This window comes from Polypterus senegalus, chromosome 1 (assembly GCF_016835505.1).
Source record: "Polypterus senegalus isolate Bchr_013 chromosome 1, ASM1683550v1, whole genome shotgun sequence".
NCBI classification, from domain to species: Eukaryota; Metazoa; Chordata; class Cladistia; order Polypteriformes; family Polypteridae; genus Polypterus; species Polypterus senegalus.
The window spans coordinates 145,731,854-145,745,562 of NC_053154.1; the positions used below are offsets into that span (position 1 = coordinate 145,731,854).

The window sequence follows — 13,709 nt, forward strand, 5'->3', positions numbered from 1 at the left end:
TTAGCTGGACAAGTACAGAAAATGATTATTATTGAAATAACACAAACTTGTCCGGAAGTTCAGATTCATAAGCTAAAAAGTAACACCCGGGCCTTCTGGGAAGTTTTTTATTCTGTGTTACAGAGAGGTGAGCAGCCCAGCACTTTTCGGTGCTCCCTTTAAGGAGTTGTAACAAAGGCACTATATAGGCGCCTGACCCGACACAGATGGACACGGAGGCACGTATAAAAATAAACAAACTTTTATTTTTCTTCACCGGTGGGCGCACGTCTTCCCCGTGACCCACAGGCAATACGCAGTCCCAAACACGACTCCACCACACAGCAACACCACCTTTCTTCCTTTACCACCACTCCTCCTCAAGCTTCGTCTCCTTCCTCCCAACTCCGGCTCCTCGAGTGGTGGTGGCTGGGCCCTTTTATAGCCCACCCGGAAGTGTTCCTGGTGATTAACCTCCTGGTCCTAACTGCACTTCCGGGTGGGGCTGAAGACTCATCCAGCCGGGCTGTTGGAAGCAGACAGCCCACCCTGGGCCCCAACCAAGCTGTGGAGAACTCCATCTCCCATGGAGCCCTGCGGGTGGTTGGGGAATCACCGTCGGCCAGGGAGGCTGCCACCAAGTGTCCCGGGGGAGATATTGGACTGCCCATGGCGGCTCCCCCCGAACATAAGCAGCAGGGGTGTCTCTGCCAGGCATGGGACCCAGCTGTCCTTCACAGAGTGCAGCCCTCAAAGTATTGCCACCCTGTGGCTGTAAGAAGCCAATGGCCTGGCAAGTTTTTTCACCCTCTGACTTGTGCAGTAAAATGTATTGGCCATTCTGCCTTTTTCTTCTTATTCCTGCATTTTGCTGCTTACTGGCCTTCTCTTTTTGTTACACATTAGGTGTTAAATTCAAGCACTGTAATATTATTATTTTTTAATGTTTTTTTTTTTTTTAATGACAGGTACAGCAAGAGTTTATAATGCTTCATCTAAGAAGTGCATCGCTAAACTGGAAGGTCATGAGGGTGAAATTTCAAAGGTAAGTCACTTGTGGGAAGGCTCAGGACCATGAAGCCCCCTAAGGCACATGAGCCTTTAGGTTAATGAAACACAACATGTTTCATTAGCTCAAAAAAAAAAAAACATTAACGTCCCCCAACTCCCACTCTGAAAAGTGTGCAAAGGGTGGGTGACACAAAGACATCAGGTCTTAAAACTGAGGATGTCTGTATGACGTTCATCTTATGCCCACTCCTTGTGAGTGTTATTTATGCACAGTCTGGCGGGTATTCACTTCGAAGCAGGGCTGTGAAATTAGATAAGGATTTGGATTTGAGAACTTGTACTTAGGGACATATTCAAACGGAGGTTAAACACTATGGGGACTACATTTGTATAGGCCAGGGGGGGTCCAACTCTGGTGACTACAGGTTTTCATTCTAACCCTTTTCCTAATCAGTGCCCAGTTTTCACTGCTAATGAACTCCTTTTCCTTTCATTTTAATAGCCCTGTTTTTTAAAGATTCAGTCCTCTGAATTGAACAGATGACCAGCTAAACTGGAATGTCAAACTCCAGCCATTTTCACTCCAACCAGTTTCTTAATGAGAAGCCACTACTTGTTGTTAATTAAAGCTGTCATTGAATATCCTGACTTGTTGCTACTCTCATTCTGCTACAACGGACTGTTCATTTTCTGTTTTTTCTAAGACCACCATCAGCATGTTTCGGTGACCTGAGCAGACCAACATGACCGAGACCTTCACCTTTCTTTATTTTCAGGTTAGCTGGTCGTGTGGAGGCTTGTTTTGTGTCTTATTATTGTTTGGCTGCTCACTAAGGAAAAAGAAACAACTAAGGGGTCTGAGTCAAGTCAATTAAAACTAAGGCAAAACAAGTTAATCAGCAGCAAAAACGGCTTCCTAATTAAGAATATGGTTAGAATGAAAACCTGCAGCTACTGCGGCCCACCAGGACCGGAGTTGGACACCCCTGGCATAGGCTGTGCTTGTTAAAAGTATTGTTAAATTTTGTACTTTTTTGTTTATGTTGCTTCTGTAAAGCATGAAGTTCTCAGTTGCTTAAAGCAGGTGAAATCTGAAGCCTGTAAACAAATTCAGAAAAATGGTCATCACAAAAATGGCCTTCTCTACACACACACGTCGACGTAATCAAAGAGAATGCGGAGCGTCTTTGTGCCTGCACTGCAGAGAAAAAACCAGAAGAAATCGTTTGTGCAAGACATTAAGTGCAGACATTAATCAATTCTCCTGAAGGGTCAATTTGAAACTTTGAGAGAGGTGGACACCGGTTGAGTATGGTGGGCCGGAGCAGGCAGCTACATTAAATTTACAACAAGAATAAAATACACTTGTCATCTTAATATTTGTTTTGCATTACACCTTATTATTCTAGATCGGGGTTCTCAATGTCGGGGACCCCCTGTGGCTGCAGGTTTTTGTTCCAAACAGATTCCTAATCAGTGACAACACCTGATAGCACTGAGCTCATTTAATTAGCTGGTATTTTTTTTTCTTTTATTCGACATTCAGAAAAGCACAGCAGCATGATTTTTACATTTATAAGACATTTAGAAATATTTCTGCTTTTGCTAGAGATTTAAATGCTTAACTCTCTTTTGCTGATTTCATTATACTTTGCCCTTTCTCTGTGCAGTTTTTCCTCTTTCATTGTATCTTAATAATGACAACTTAAAACGAGCAGAGCAGACACGCTAGGCAAACAACACTGAATAATCAAAGGCTGCAAGTACTTTAGAGTCAGACCCACTAATTAATAAATAATGGATTAATTAAACAATTAGAACACCTAGAAAAGTAGAATGAAAATCAAGATGAAAATACTGTTAAAAAGAAAAACAATTCCTATATAACTGCTTGGTACATTTAAAAAAAATTTTTTTTAGCAAACTTAGTTTTCTAATTAATATATTGTTCCTTAAACACAGAACTTGGGAAATATCAGTTCACTTAATTAGCCCGGGAGTTCAATTAAAAGCAGAAGCTGGTTGGAACAAAAACCTGCAGCCACAGGGGGTCCCCAGGACTGACGTTGAGAACCTCTGTTCTAGATGTTTCAAGTCAGCAGCGTCATAAGATGCAGAATGTGTGCGTAATATCTGAGATTTTTAATGCCATTGTAAGGAACAAAATTCGTAAATATGGCAGTTATATTCGTTGTTTTTACTGAGATGAGATCCAGCTACAATGGATGCATAAAGCAACAGTAGGTCTGGGATCTCAGGTTTAAGAGTGAACTGGAACAAAATCAGGACATAAATGATGCGTTTAGGGTGCAGGAGTAAGACGTACAAACCCATTCTTTTAGCAGACCTTTAGATCCCAGAGCAGAGAATTAAGAAAAAAGTCTATCCCAGAATGCATTGCGAAGGAGTGCACTTCAGAACATTAGAAAAGTTGCGATGAGAACGGGCCTTTCCGCCCAGTGAGCTCATCCATCCTGTCCATCTGGAAAGAAACGTCAAGTCGAGATTCGAAGGCCCCTAGTTGTCCTACTCTCTACCACACAGAAGCCTGTCCATTTCACAAATGATCGCACAAGCTAAATCAAGCAATCAAAATGAGGCAGTTTAGGAAGAATTAGGCCCACCATCAAGTTAAGAAAATTCGCAACAATTAGAATATGCCAAAAAAAATCACACTGTTTTTAACATGCTTGGCGTTAACCCTGAGTATAACTCGGGCTTGGGATTCAATGCAACTACGGTTAGTCTGAGTCAGACTCGGGGTGACGTGTAACGATCCACTTTTACAGTGTTAAGCCTGAGCAACTCTCAGGACAGTATTCTGCTGCCATCTTGGGCACAAATATTTCTATGAATGTTGAACATTTCAATGTATTCATTTAAAATTAATTCTAAACTACAAAGTATGTAGAAAGTGAAGGGATCATAATACTTTCTGAGTCCACTGTTCAACTGAGTATTAGGAGTGTCGTGTCCTGTTCTTCTTGGACAACAGGCTTGTGCTCCACAGGCTCCATCATTATAAGAAATGGTCAATAGCTGCAGGCCTAATGTAATCGGAGGGGTCAGCACACTCACACACACACTCACAATCACACTGGGCCAGTTTAGAGTCAGCTAACCAAATCCATGCAATGCAGGAGGGAGACCCAGACAGACACACAACTCCACACAAGCAACCAGGGTGAGACATAAATGTGCCACCCTGGATCTGCGAGGCAGCAGTGCTTACCTCTGAGATGCTTTGAATAAAAAAAACAAACCGAAACATGACTGAGTTCACCTTGTGAATAGAAAAGGAGGCAGAAATGGGGACTCCTTTAAATAAATCAAAAGAGAAAAACAATTGCTGAAGGATGACGACGTTAGTGGCTTTGACAGGCCAGCCTGCATGGGCAGGATATTGGCGTGGTGAGACAGGAAATGAAGATTTGCAGATTAGAAGTGACACGGGGCCACACTTTGGATTTCAATTGAAGTTTTTGCAATGTGCCAAGGTCCACATTAAGCGAATGTGGTGCTCGCCTTCCATTTTGTGTGCCCACGTGTTTGCTCCTACCACACATTTCAATTGAAACGGTGACGCTGTTATGCTCTTTTTCAGATCTGCTTCAGCCCTCAGGGAAGTCGCATTTTAACCGGAAGTGCTGATAAAACTGCACGAATATGGGACCCGTATACTGGCCGCTGTCTCCAAGTACTTGAGGGACATTTGGACGAGATTTTCTCATGTGCCTTTAACTACGAGGGCAACACCATCATAACAGGTAAGGCAGATGCGGTGTATCTCGAGGAGTCGCGCGCGTAGCGCCATGACTGCAGGCTGTCAGTTGGCTGAAGCCACTTAGAAGGTTTCATGTGCATGTTCACAGTTGCTGAGGTTTAGAAGACAGCTAGTTTTGCACAAAGCATATAGGCAAGTTATTATAATCCAGCACTGCTATTTACAGACAGATTTGTGAGCGGAAGGACATGTCTCAGGTAGGCGTGGGAAGCTGGTCCATTTTTTTTTAAAAGATCAATCTCTTTTAATGTGTCTTCATCCTGTTATTTCCTTTGCCTCCTTTTAGGAAGTAAAGATAACACCTGCAGAATTTGGCGTTGAAACCAAATGGCCACTGAGTTATTCAATATGCCACCTTGGAATTCGTAGCGCCCAAAAAAACGTTCTTCCAAAACAACACTCCAGGAGTTCGAGTTATGCCGGTGAGACCACAAGAGGCACGTGTGCCCCTCAGCATGTAGCTTGTCGCCACTGTCCGTCCTCTTCTTCATTCCTTCTAAACAGAAGTCCATTTCTGCTAAAGGTTGCCGAAGTTTAGCTTGCCAAGTCTGGCATGAAAACGTAGTGTTTAAGCCGCCGTGTCCATCCTTGTGCTAAAGTGAAGACTGACTTGAGTACTTTTATAAAGTGCCACTATAACACCCTGGTTCTTATTACTTCTAAATTTTTTCTTATTAGAAAAATAAACATAATTTTTTTCTTATTGTTTCCTGTTTTTTTATATAAACGCAACTTAGTAAACTGGCATGGACACTCTAAATGTACATTTTACAGCCACTTTATTTTTTGCAAGTAAAAGCAGAAGATGACATTTGAAATGTGAGCCACTGAGGAATGAGGAAAGCCAGCTTGAAACTTGGCCTGTCTGGATGGGGTAGTCCATGTCTAAAGTTCTCAACTGACAAAAGCTCCCCAGGACGGAGCAGAAGGTTCCACATAAAAAGAGGGACTTCACAGGTAAGTAAAGCTTGTCGCGGGTTGTCCTGCTTCATGGTCCCTGCCTCAAAGTGCACCGTCTGGCATAGTGGCTAAGGAATTGGATGGCAAAGTCCCACCACTGGCTTCAGAGTGAATGGGTGGCGATGGCGATATCAGTGGATTTCTATAAAAACATGAGTTGCAAAAATAATTGCAAAAGTAAAGGGAAGTGTGTCAAGGGCAGCCTCCTTGTGGGCGACTTTCAACGGGTGAGCGTCAGACCTGCTCAGTTAGGCTGGCATCTCCATACCTGACTATGCCACTGATTTTCAGTTCTACCATTCATTTTCATAACATTGTTGAGTTGTGGACAGTTCCAATGTGCTCTGATGAAAAACAGTTGAGTGGTGTGACATCCACCCGTGAGGCAGTCTTAGGACTGTATGACTTGGCGTGAGTAATTCAAACAGTTTAGATTTTGATTTAAGTGGTAGGCCTCCATTCCTGTGTGTGTGTGTGTGCACTCAGCTGGAACTACAAGACAACAGAGAAGAGTGACAGCGGACTTTAGGAAACAAAAGAAAAACGACGGCAACAGTGGAAATGATCTTGGAACTTCAGAGCCAGCACAAGTGTCTCGTCTTCTTCATACAGAACAGAATGGAGAGGGAAAACGGACAGTCCGTGTTCATTGTCAGCCTCACTAAATTCACAGCTCACCAGGAAATAATTTGGGAGGGAGTTGTGTAATCCACCATCTCCTGCCATGCCTAGATGTGAGATCCAGCAACTGCGGCCTTTTAAAAGTAACAAGTTCTCCAACTGGCGAGCATAATACTGGAGGGTCTAATGGGAAATACATGCTTCCAGAAAAATCTACATGCATCATAAACTGGATAAACATTCCTATAACAATGTCCTTTTGAAATAAAGATCTGTCTCTCCCCTTCATTCTCTGGTCCTGTCTTCAATTCAGAAGCATATTATTATGGGAATGCATTTTCTGTTTATGAGGTGCACTGATTTTTTTTTGAAGTATGTAGTTAACAATATTTTAGCAAAAAAGGAATGTATGTGTTGTACATACGCCTGAGAGTGACCTGACATTTGCACGATAGACATATGAGCGCCAAAATAGCGCCCATTAAAACGCGATGTCAAAATCGCGAAAGTTTCATTAAATATGAATTACTAGTTTAAAGCATATATAATAATGTTTATTTTAGAAGTCAATATTATGAGACACGGCATGCAGATAGTCACGCCCTGCATATGTAGGAAGAATTGTTGCAAGACGTCTTGATAGTTGAGCGTATTTAGACTTGCTAGCTGCCTGACTGCTGGTAATTCCACTTTGTATACGATGCGTTATGCCAACCCTCGACTGAGTTATTTGTTCGCGGCATGCCATCAGCAGTTATAACAGTTATAACCTAGCACATAATGTGTACATAATGAGCACGTACGCGTCCCACTCTCTTGGCCTCTCTCGCGATTTTGACGGTGCGCATTTGTCGAAAACCAGTTAGCGAGTTTGTTGCCGCTTATTTGTCCGTCGAGGTTTTGTCGGCGCTCATATGTCAATCGCGCTTTTGTCGGTGAACCACGCCTGAGTAATGGAAAAGTGGATTATGTGCCGTGAGCCATGGATGTTTTTCACATCATTTGTTGTCATCATTGCTCACCATTTGGTTCTATTATACACATTTTTCTTTTCGCTCTGCATTGCAAACATGACATTACAAAACTTTTTCTTGCCATCACTCAAAATACATGGGCTAAGTAGCTTACATAACATAAACATAGCATATTTAGGCAGAGTATTTCTTAAAGGAAATATTAGGAGACCAGGCACAAACATGTGCAGGGAACAGTGGGGGAGAACATTAAGTGTACGCTAAGCAGATCTATGGAAGTGTGGAGGCCCATAAGTTTATACATGGCTTCCACTTACCTTGTATAACGGACATGTGAACTTTAGGTAGTAGTTGGGGACCCCAGTTACGGGGACACACCTAGGGAGTGTTCTAGCAAGGGCTCACCTGGTAGGAGGAAGGAAAGTCTGGAAAAAGACAGAGGGCAGAAGGAGCGGGTGGTGTATCAGAAAGCAGGAAAGTGGACCGGCCACCTTACCAGGGAGATGGGGTTGGAATCTTTGTGTAGGAAGGCCCAATTGTTGTTTCTGATTACCTGCAGCCTCCTTGTAATTTGGTATTTCTCTTCTGATTCCCCTTTGTTAGGGTGCCTTGGTTTTGTTGGAGTTTGAGCTTCTTCCATGAGCACTCCCTTTAAGTTCACATTGAAGCTGCCTTCATACCTTTCTTGACAGCACTGGGCATAACCCTGAACAGAGCAGCCATTTCAAAAGCTCAGGATTCAGCCAAACTAGTTAACACGTTTTACAGAGTTCACTGTGAGTTGTAACCACAGAATGTTACAAACGATCAGTAGGCAAATCCGCTCTTACTGTGCACAGAACCATCGCAGGACAAAACGTCAAGAGCACCGGAGCACAATGCAAAGTGACACCTGCTTGAGGAGTCTTCGATATCAAACCACGTTGCGTCTGTTAATTCTTGTGATTGTGTGGTCAGCAGAAAAAGAAGAACAAATCCACTAAAAGGTGGTCCACAGTGGTGCCATCAAGAGTCACATAACATCATTTTATTCATTTCAAAATCATACATTCAGAACTACAGAAGTAAATTGGACACCGGACAGTTCATTTTATGTGCTTTGAACGCTAAGGAAATGTTGCCATACAGTTACTGCAAAAAAGTGTTGATAAAATAGCTTCACATAGAGATATACTCTGTTATATTACAAAAGTGTTCAAATCCATTAATTGTAGAACTTCTGGTTATGTGAGAACCTAGTCTACAGAGAATACATCAGGCTTAAATTAGGCTTTATCTTCCCAAATGTACAGTATTTACAAATATATCTAAAATAAATTAATTCCATTAAAAGTTGAAGTGAAGGACAAATATGCAGTGTAACTATGAACAAAATCCTAAAATTACAAAGTCTGTACACAAAGCAGCAAAATGACAAACCTGTAGATACGAAATTTGCTTTCAAATTATTATCAGTAACCAGCATACTTTATGATTACGGGGTGCAATCTTTAGAACTTCTACAGTAAACGAAAATGACTTTAAAAATCCTGTATTCGTATGTAATTAATTAAAAAATAAATTTGGTTTGAAATGATTTCAAAATTAATTCATTCAAAATATTTCAAAGTGTTAAACCCAAGAACAGGTCAGCATTGAGACTCGATGTTTCCAGAGCTCAGGCTCTTTACGCGCCACTTTTTGTTTTAACTGATGCGTTTTGTGGACAAATGATCGTTCCACCTAGAAATCGCCGATCAATATCACCGCTAGGAAGGTCACAATTTAAAACACAATATACATTCTGAGACATGAATACGTTACAAACAACATAACCTTGGTCAACAGTATGTTGACCACAACGACTGCAAGGCTGAAGAGCTCTGGCGACAAATGTCGTTTGTTTCATTTTGAAACATTTTCATCTGAACTCCAGAAGCCAATCAAACAGACTTGATGCTGAATCCTCATTTCTTTCTTGCACTTTGCAGTACTGAACCACTGCGTGGAACAAATCTCCGACATTCCACTCTTTCTGATGAATGAAGCGCACCACACTGAGGAACTACGAGAAAAACAAGACAGGTTAACAATGAAACATAGCACAGCAGTTGTAAAATCTCATGGGTACATCTTACATGTCCGCCATATGCCAATAGACGTGAAAATGAGCTCAATAGCCCCCTGTTCAATACCTCACTTGGCGTAGTGTCTTTGGGGATCAAGAAATTGGCTCTGACAAAATGATAGCAGATTACATGAAAATTGTTAAGGTGTCAAAGCAGGACATGTGGAGCTTTTCATGAAGGTTGTCAGCACTGAAGAGACAGGTCACTGTCATGGAATAACACCCCACTTCATCACACTTATGCACTGGGCTGTAGTGCCAGTAATGCCTGTGTGAGTCCTACCATGATTTATGTATTAATTTAAATTTTGAAAAACCTTTGATTTATGAGTAGGCGCAACAATTATTATTTTTTTTTAATGAGTCTTTATTTCCTTTTTTGTGCTCGGTATTTACCTTGATTATTGTTTCATTTGTATTAATTCATTTGATTCATTTTATAAGTTATATTTGAACCACCATTTTGTTTGTCGCAGTTGCTGCCTTTTCTTGTTTTACTTTGTAAAATAAATAGTTATGCTGCATTTTTTGCATAAATTAGTGAAGATACTGCAAATTTGAATCAAGCAATCATTACACTTCTATTTCATAGAACTTTGTCATTATATTAGGCCAGTAGGCACTGTAAGCTACCTGGCAGATTGGCAAGTTAAATACGGAGGGACAAGAGACTTATTTTGGCTTTTCAAAGATAACTTATTTAGCACTTATAGCACGGTGGTGCAGTGGGTAGCGCTGCTGCCTCCCAGTTGGGAGACCCGGGTTCCCACTTCCCAGGACTTCCCTGCGTGGAGTTTGCATGTTCTCCCTGTGTCTGCGTGGGTTTCCTCCAGGTGCTCCGGTTTCCTCCCACAGTCCAAAGACATGCAGGTTCGGTGCAGTGGCAATTGTAAATTGTCCCTAGTGTGTGCTTGGTGTGTGTGTGCCATGCGGTAACCTGGCGCCCTGCCCGGGGATTTGTTCTTGACTTGTGCCCTGTGTTGGCCCTGTGTTAGGACATAGCGGGTTGGATAATGGATGGATGGATGATATGACATTGATTTGTTCTTCTTACAGAAACATGAAATGAAAAAAAGGAGAGCTTCATTTTTACTTTCACTCAATTTCTCTAGCATTGCCAGGACTGCCATTAACCCCCCTCCCCTGCGCCTATGCCAGTATGTGTAAATCAGTAAACTGAACACCAGGGCTACATATTGGCATGTGGCTTATCATTTTGAACTGCATAATATGAAATGTTAAACCTTTAAAGGTAGTATATAAACACAGTACTGGATGTGTGGTTAATTATTTAGGTACACAATTAAATTATTTGTATTATTGTTTCAGAATGCTACAGTCTGTTGCAAAGTTTACGATCTTAAGCCGTCTTGGGCAGGCTCGGCAAGTGTGTAGGTGCAACATCATACATCTAGCTGAATTCTGAGTGAGTACTCCACTGAGCGTTTTCATGAGCAGTTGTGTGGATACCGTACTGTTCGAGTTTCATAGCGCTTCTCAAAGGTTTCTTTGAAATGAACAAAAAAAAAAAGTGAGAAACGGCATCAGTTTATACTGAAAGAAAAATGAACGATCCTGGAAAAAGTTAATTCCGGAATGAAGAAAAATCATGTGGCGAAAGCATTTTGGAATTGCACTACATCTTTATCTAACATCTTGTTTTCATTCTGTATTTTCATACCTGTAATTCTATGAAAAAAAAAGTCTCATTTTCAAAAAAAATATTGTTTGCAGTTTAAGAAGCACTGTTTTTTTATACAGATATTGTCAAGTTTGGGTCACAGAGTTCCATGACAGACAGGATGATGAATCCAGGTTTTCAAGGAAAATACAGGTACTTTGTTTCTGTATAGAGAAGGCAGGTACAGTGTCAAGACTTCATTCAGAATAGGAGCTGTGGCACAGGTGATTGCCCTGCTTTAGCTCCCATAATAGGATTAGAATTACATGTATTTTCCCCATTTTCTTTATAATTAAATTTCCATTAAAGCAAAATATTTTTATGGTCCTGCAAGTTTTGTTATAATGGTATATATATATATATATATAGTGCCAGACAGCCAGGGCCCTTTCCAGACTGGGAGGCCGTCATAAAGGAAGGACCGGGGTAGCACTATTCTTCTTAAGAAGTACCACATTATTTTTTTTTAATTAAGCTTATTTTTAATTACTAAAATCATTTCTGCAATAAACACAAAATTTTTAAAAACTTTAATGTTGGCTTTAGGGGACAGTGAGAATATCTACTGTTCACTTCTTTAAAACCCTCTCTTCTACTGGAATGACTTTTTTCTTGCTGGTTTTAAATTTAAATGCTGGATATTCTCTTATTGAATGTACCCTTTCAATGCAAAAACTTTTGTATTTACCCCGGACAATACTGATCACCTCCACCTCACCACATTTTCAGACACCAGAGGGAATCCATTTGAACACAAGGGGACCATGCAAATACTACATGGAAGGCAATTAAACTGGAATGCATGTGCTACACAAACAACAGCCCTGCCGTTCTCCCTACTGCTTGTAGTACCTTTTCGATGTCCTTTTCTTGGGACTTCTTGAAGTATATGGTGGGCACACCTAGCTCTGATGCAGCTATCCACTGTAGAGTAGTGCGTAGCTCTGAATTTACACATTTGGATTCCATGTCAAAGTTCAAAATAAGCAAGTCCTTGTTGCTGGTGCTTGTTCCAACTGATAGTCCAGATGTGCATTCTGTACAATATACAAACAGACCACAGAGAAAAAAAAAAGATTAAAGAAGTTGAGACTTTTGCAGAATTTCCAGTTGAGCACAGAAACTATTTTGTTACTTTTCAGCTTTCTGGGTCATTCTCAAAGTGGTATCCTACACTTGCAAATATCTTAGATTACAAGTTAACCTCTGTTTTGTACAAGTACATAAGTACCGGTGTGGGCAAACCATAGCTCTCAGATCCATCTCTTAGTGAAAGAGCACTGCGTGTTAACCAACCCCTGTTTATGTGACAGCAGTCATCATCAAAAACTAATGGAGTCGGTGGCATATAACACCACAGAACCTATCATTTCCCATGACTCACAAACTCTTACCATTTCCTGAATAATTCATTCACACTTAGGCTGCAAAGTGAACTCAAATGTTAGGTCAGGATGTGACATTTTGAGAAGCTTTTATAGCTGCCTTAAAGAAGTTATACTGGAACATAACTGTAGCTCTTCAATTGACAAATGACAAATCAGAAGGAATGTGTTACTCACCATCCAAATTCTCAAGTTTATCTTTTTGGACATCTGCTTCATCTTTTTCACTTAAAAAGAATGAACAACAGTGCAAAATTAATTCTTTCTGGTATCTAGTTTACAATATAAAATAATTTATAATGTTGCTCAAAGTAAGTTTTATGGGAAATATTTGGCAAGAAACATGGAGATTACTGATCAAAGCTAGGATCCTTCAGAGACTTGCTGGTGGTCACACACTCAATCCAATGCATTTTAGGTGAAAAGAACTGCCCTTAAAACATGCAGGCAAGTGCTCACTAGTTGCAGCTCCCTTTCCAGTCTGCACCAGTATATAGTTACCCATGCTTTTGTACATGGAGAAAAAAGTGGCAGATGAGTTGGAAATATGTGTGCTAATGGCACAGATTTTGCTCGTTGTGAATTGCATTGTGCCTGAATTGTTTCACTCATCACTACTGTTTACCATTGTTTACCTTCAATTCATCATTTTCTTTGTTTCTCTTCTTGTGGCCACTGCCATTTACAGCCTTTCTAAACAGGGCTGCAGTCATATTGTTGTTAATATTTGCACTTATTGCTAGCCATGCATTTACTATTACATGATATGTGATGTCATTACAGCATTCCTATATAAGATGGTGGCAAGTTCCACACAGCATCCATGTACTGCATTAGAGTGCTTAAAAAAAATAACCAACTAATTGGAAAAATGGATAACAGAAATCAGGAACTTTAATCTTGTTATTTTGGATTTTGTATTCCTCCAATGTTTTTAACTTTGTTAATTGGTTCATTTTGGTTTATGTATTTGTTTCTTAATACAAATAAACCTGTGAGACAGAAGGCAGTAAGTCAAATTAGCTGAATACCACAGAATACGATACACAGCCGCAGAAGGCAGCTTCCAAAAGCATCTCATTGAATTAGTCATTATGGCCTTAAATACGGATCTAGCATTCAATGGTAATGAGATTTTAGTCCACCACAGTGAGACAGCAGCACACCCCTAGAGTTTCTTGATGAGTATTAAAAAAATGAAGTGTTT

General features: G+C 40.7%; 2 protein-coding genes across 7 annotated transcripts in view; one reads left to right on the forward strand and one right to left on the reverse strand.

Moving 5' to 3' along the window:
- daw1 (dynein assembly factor with WDR repeat domains 1) overlaps positions 1–5,475 on the forward strand; it is a 56,181-nt gene extending 50,706 nt beyond the window's left edge. Inside the window, exons 11-13 of the mRNA XM_039759916.1 lie at positions 948–1,024; positions 4,595–4,757; positions 5,061–5,475. Coding sequence (XP_039615850.1) covers positions 948–1,024; positions 4,595–4,757; positions 5,061–5,095 — 275 coding nt within the window. The 3' untranslated portion in view covers positions 5,096–5,475. The remainder of the gene's footprint in view (positions 1–947; positions 1,025–4,594; positions 4,758–5,060) is intronic.
- A 2,854-nt stretch (positions 5,476–8,329) lies between these two features.
- LOC120533188 (SPHK1 interactor, AKAP domain containing) overlaps positions 8,330–13,709 on the reverse strand; it is a 483,572-nt gene continuing 478,192 nt past the window's right edge. For all 6 annotated transcript variants that reach the window (XM_039759957.1, XM_039759966.1, XM_039759940.1 and 3 more), the window contains 3 exons: positions 12,680–12,729; positions 11,970–12,154; positions 8,330–9,373 (listed from right to left, as the gene is read on the reverse strand). In XM_039759957.1, coding sequence (XP_039615891.1) covers positions 9,230–9,373; positions 11,970–12,154; positions 12,680–12,729 — 379 coding nt within the window. In that variant the 3' untranslated portion in view covers positions 8,330–9,229. The remainder of the gene's footprint in view (positions 9,374–11,969; positions 12,155–12,679; positions 12,730–13,709) is intronic.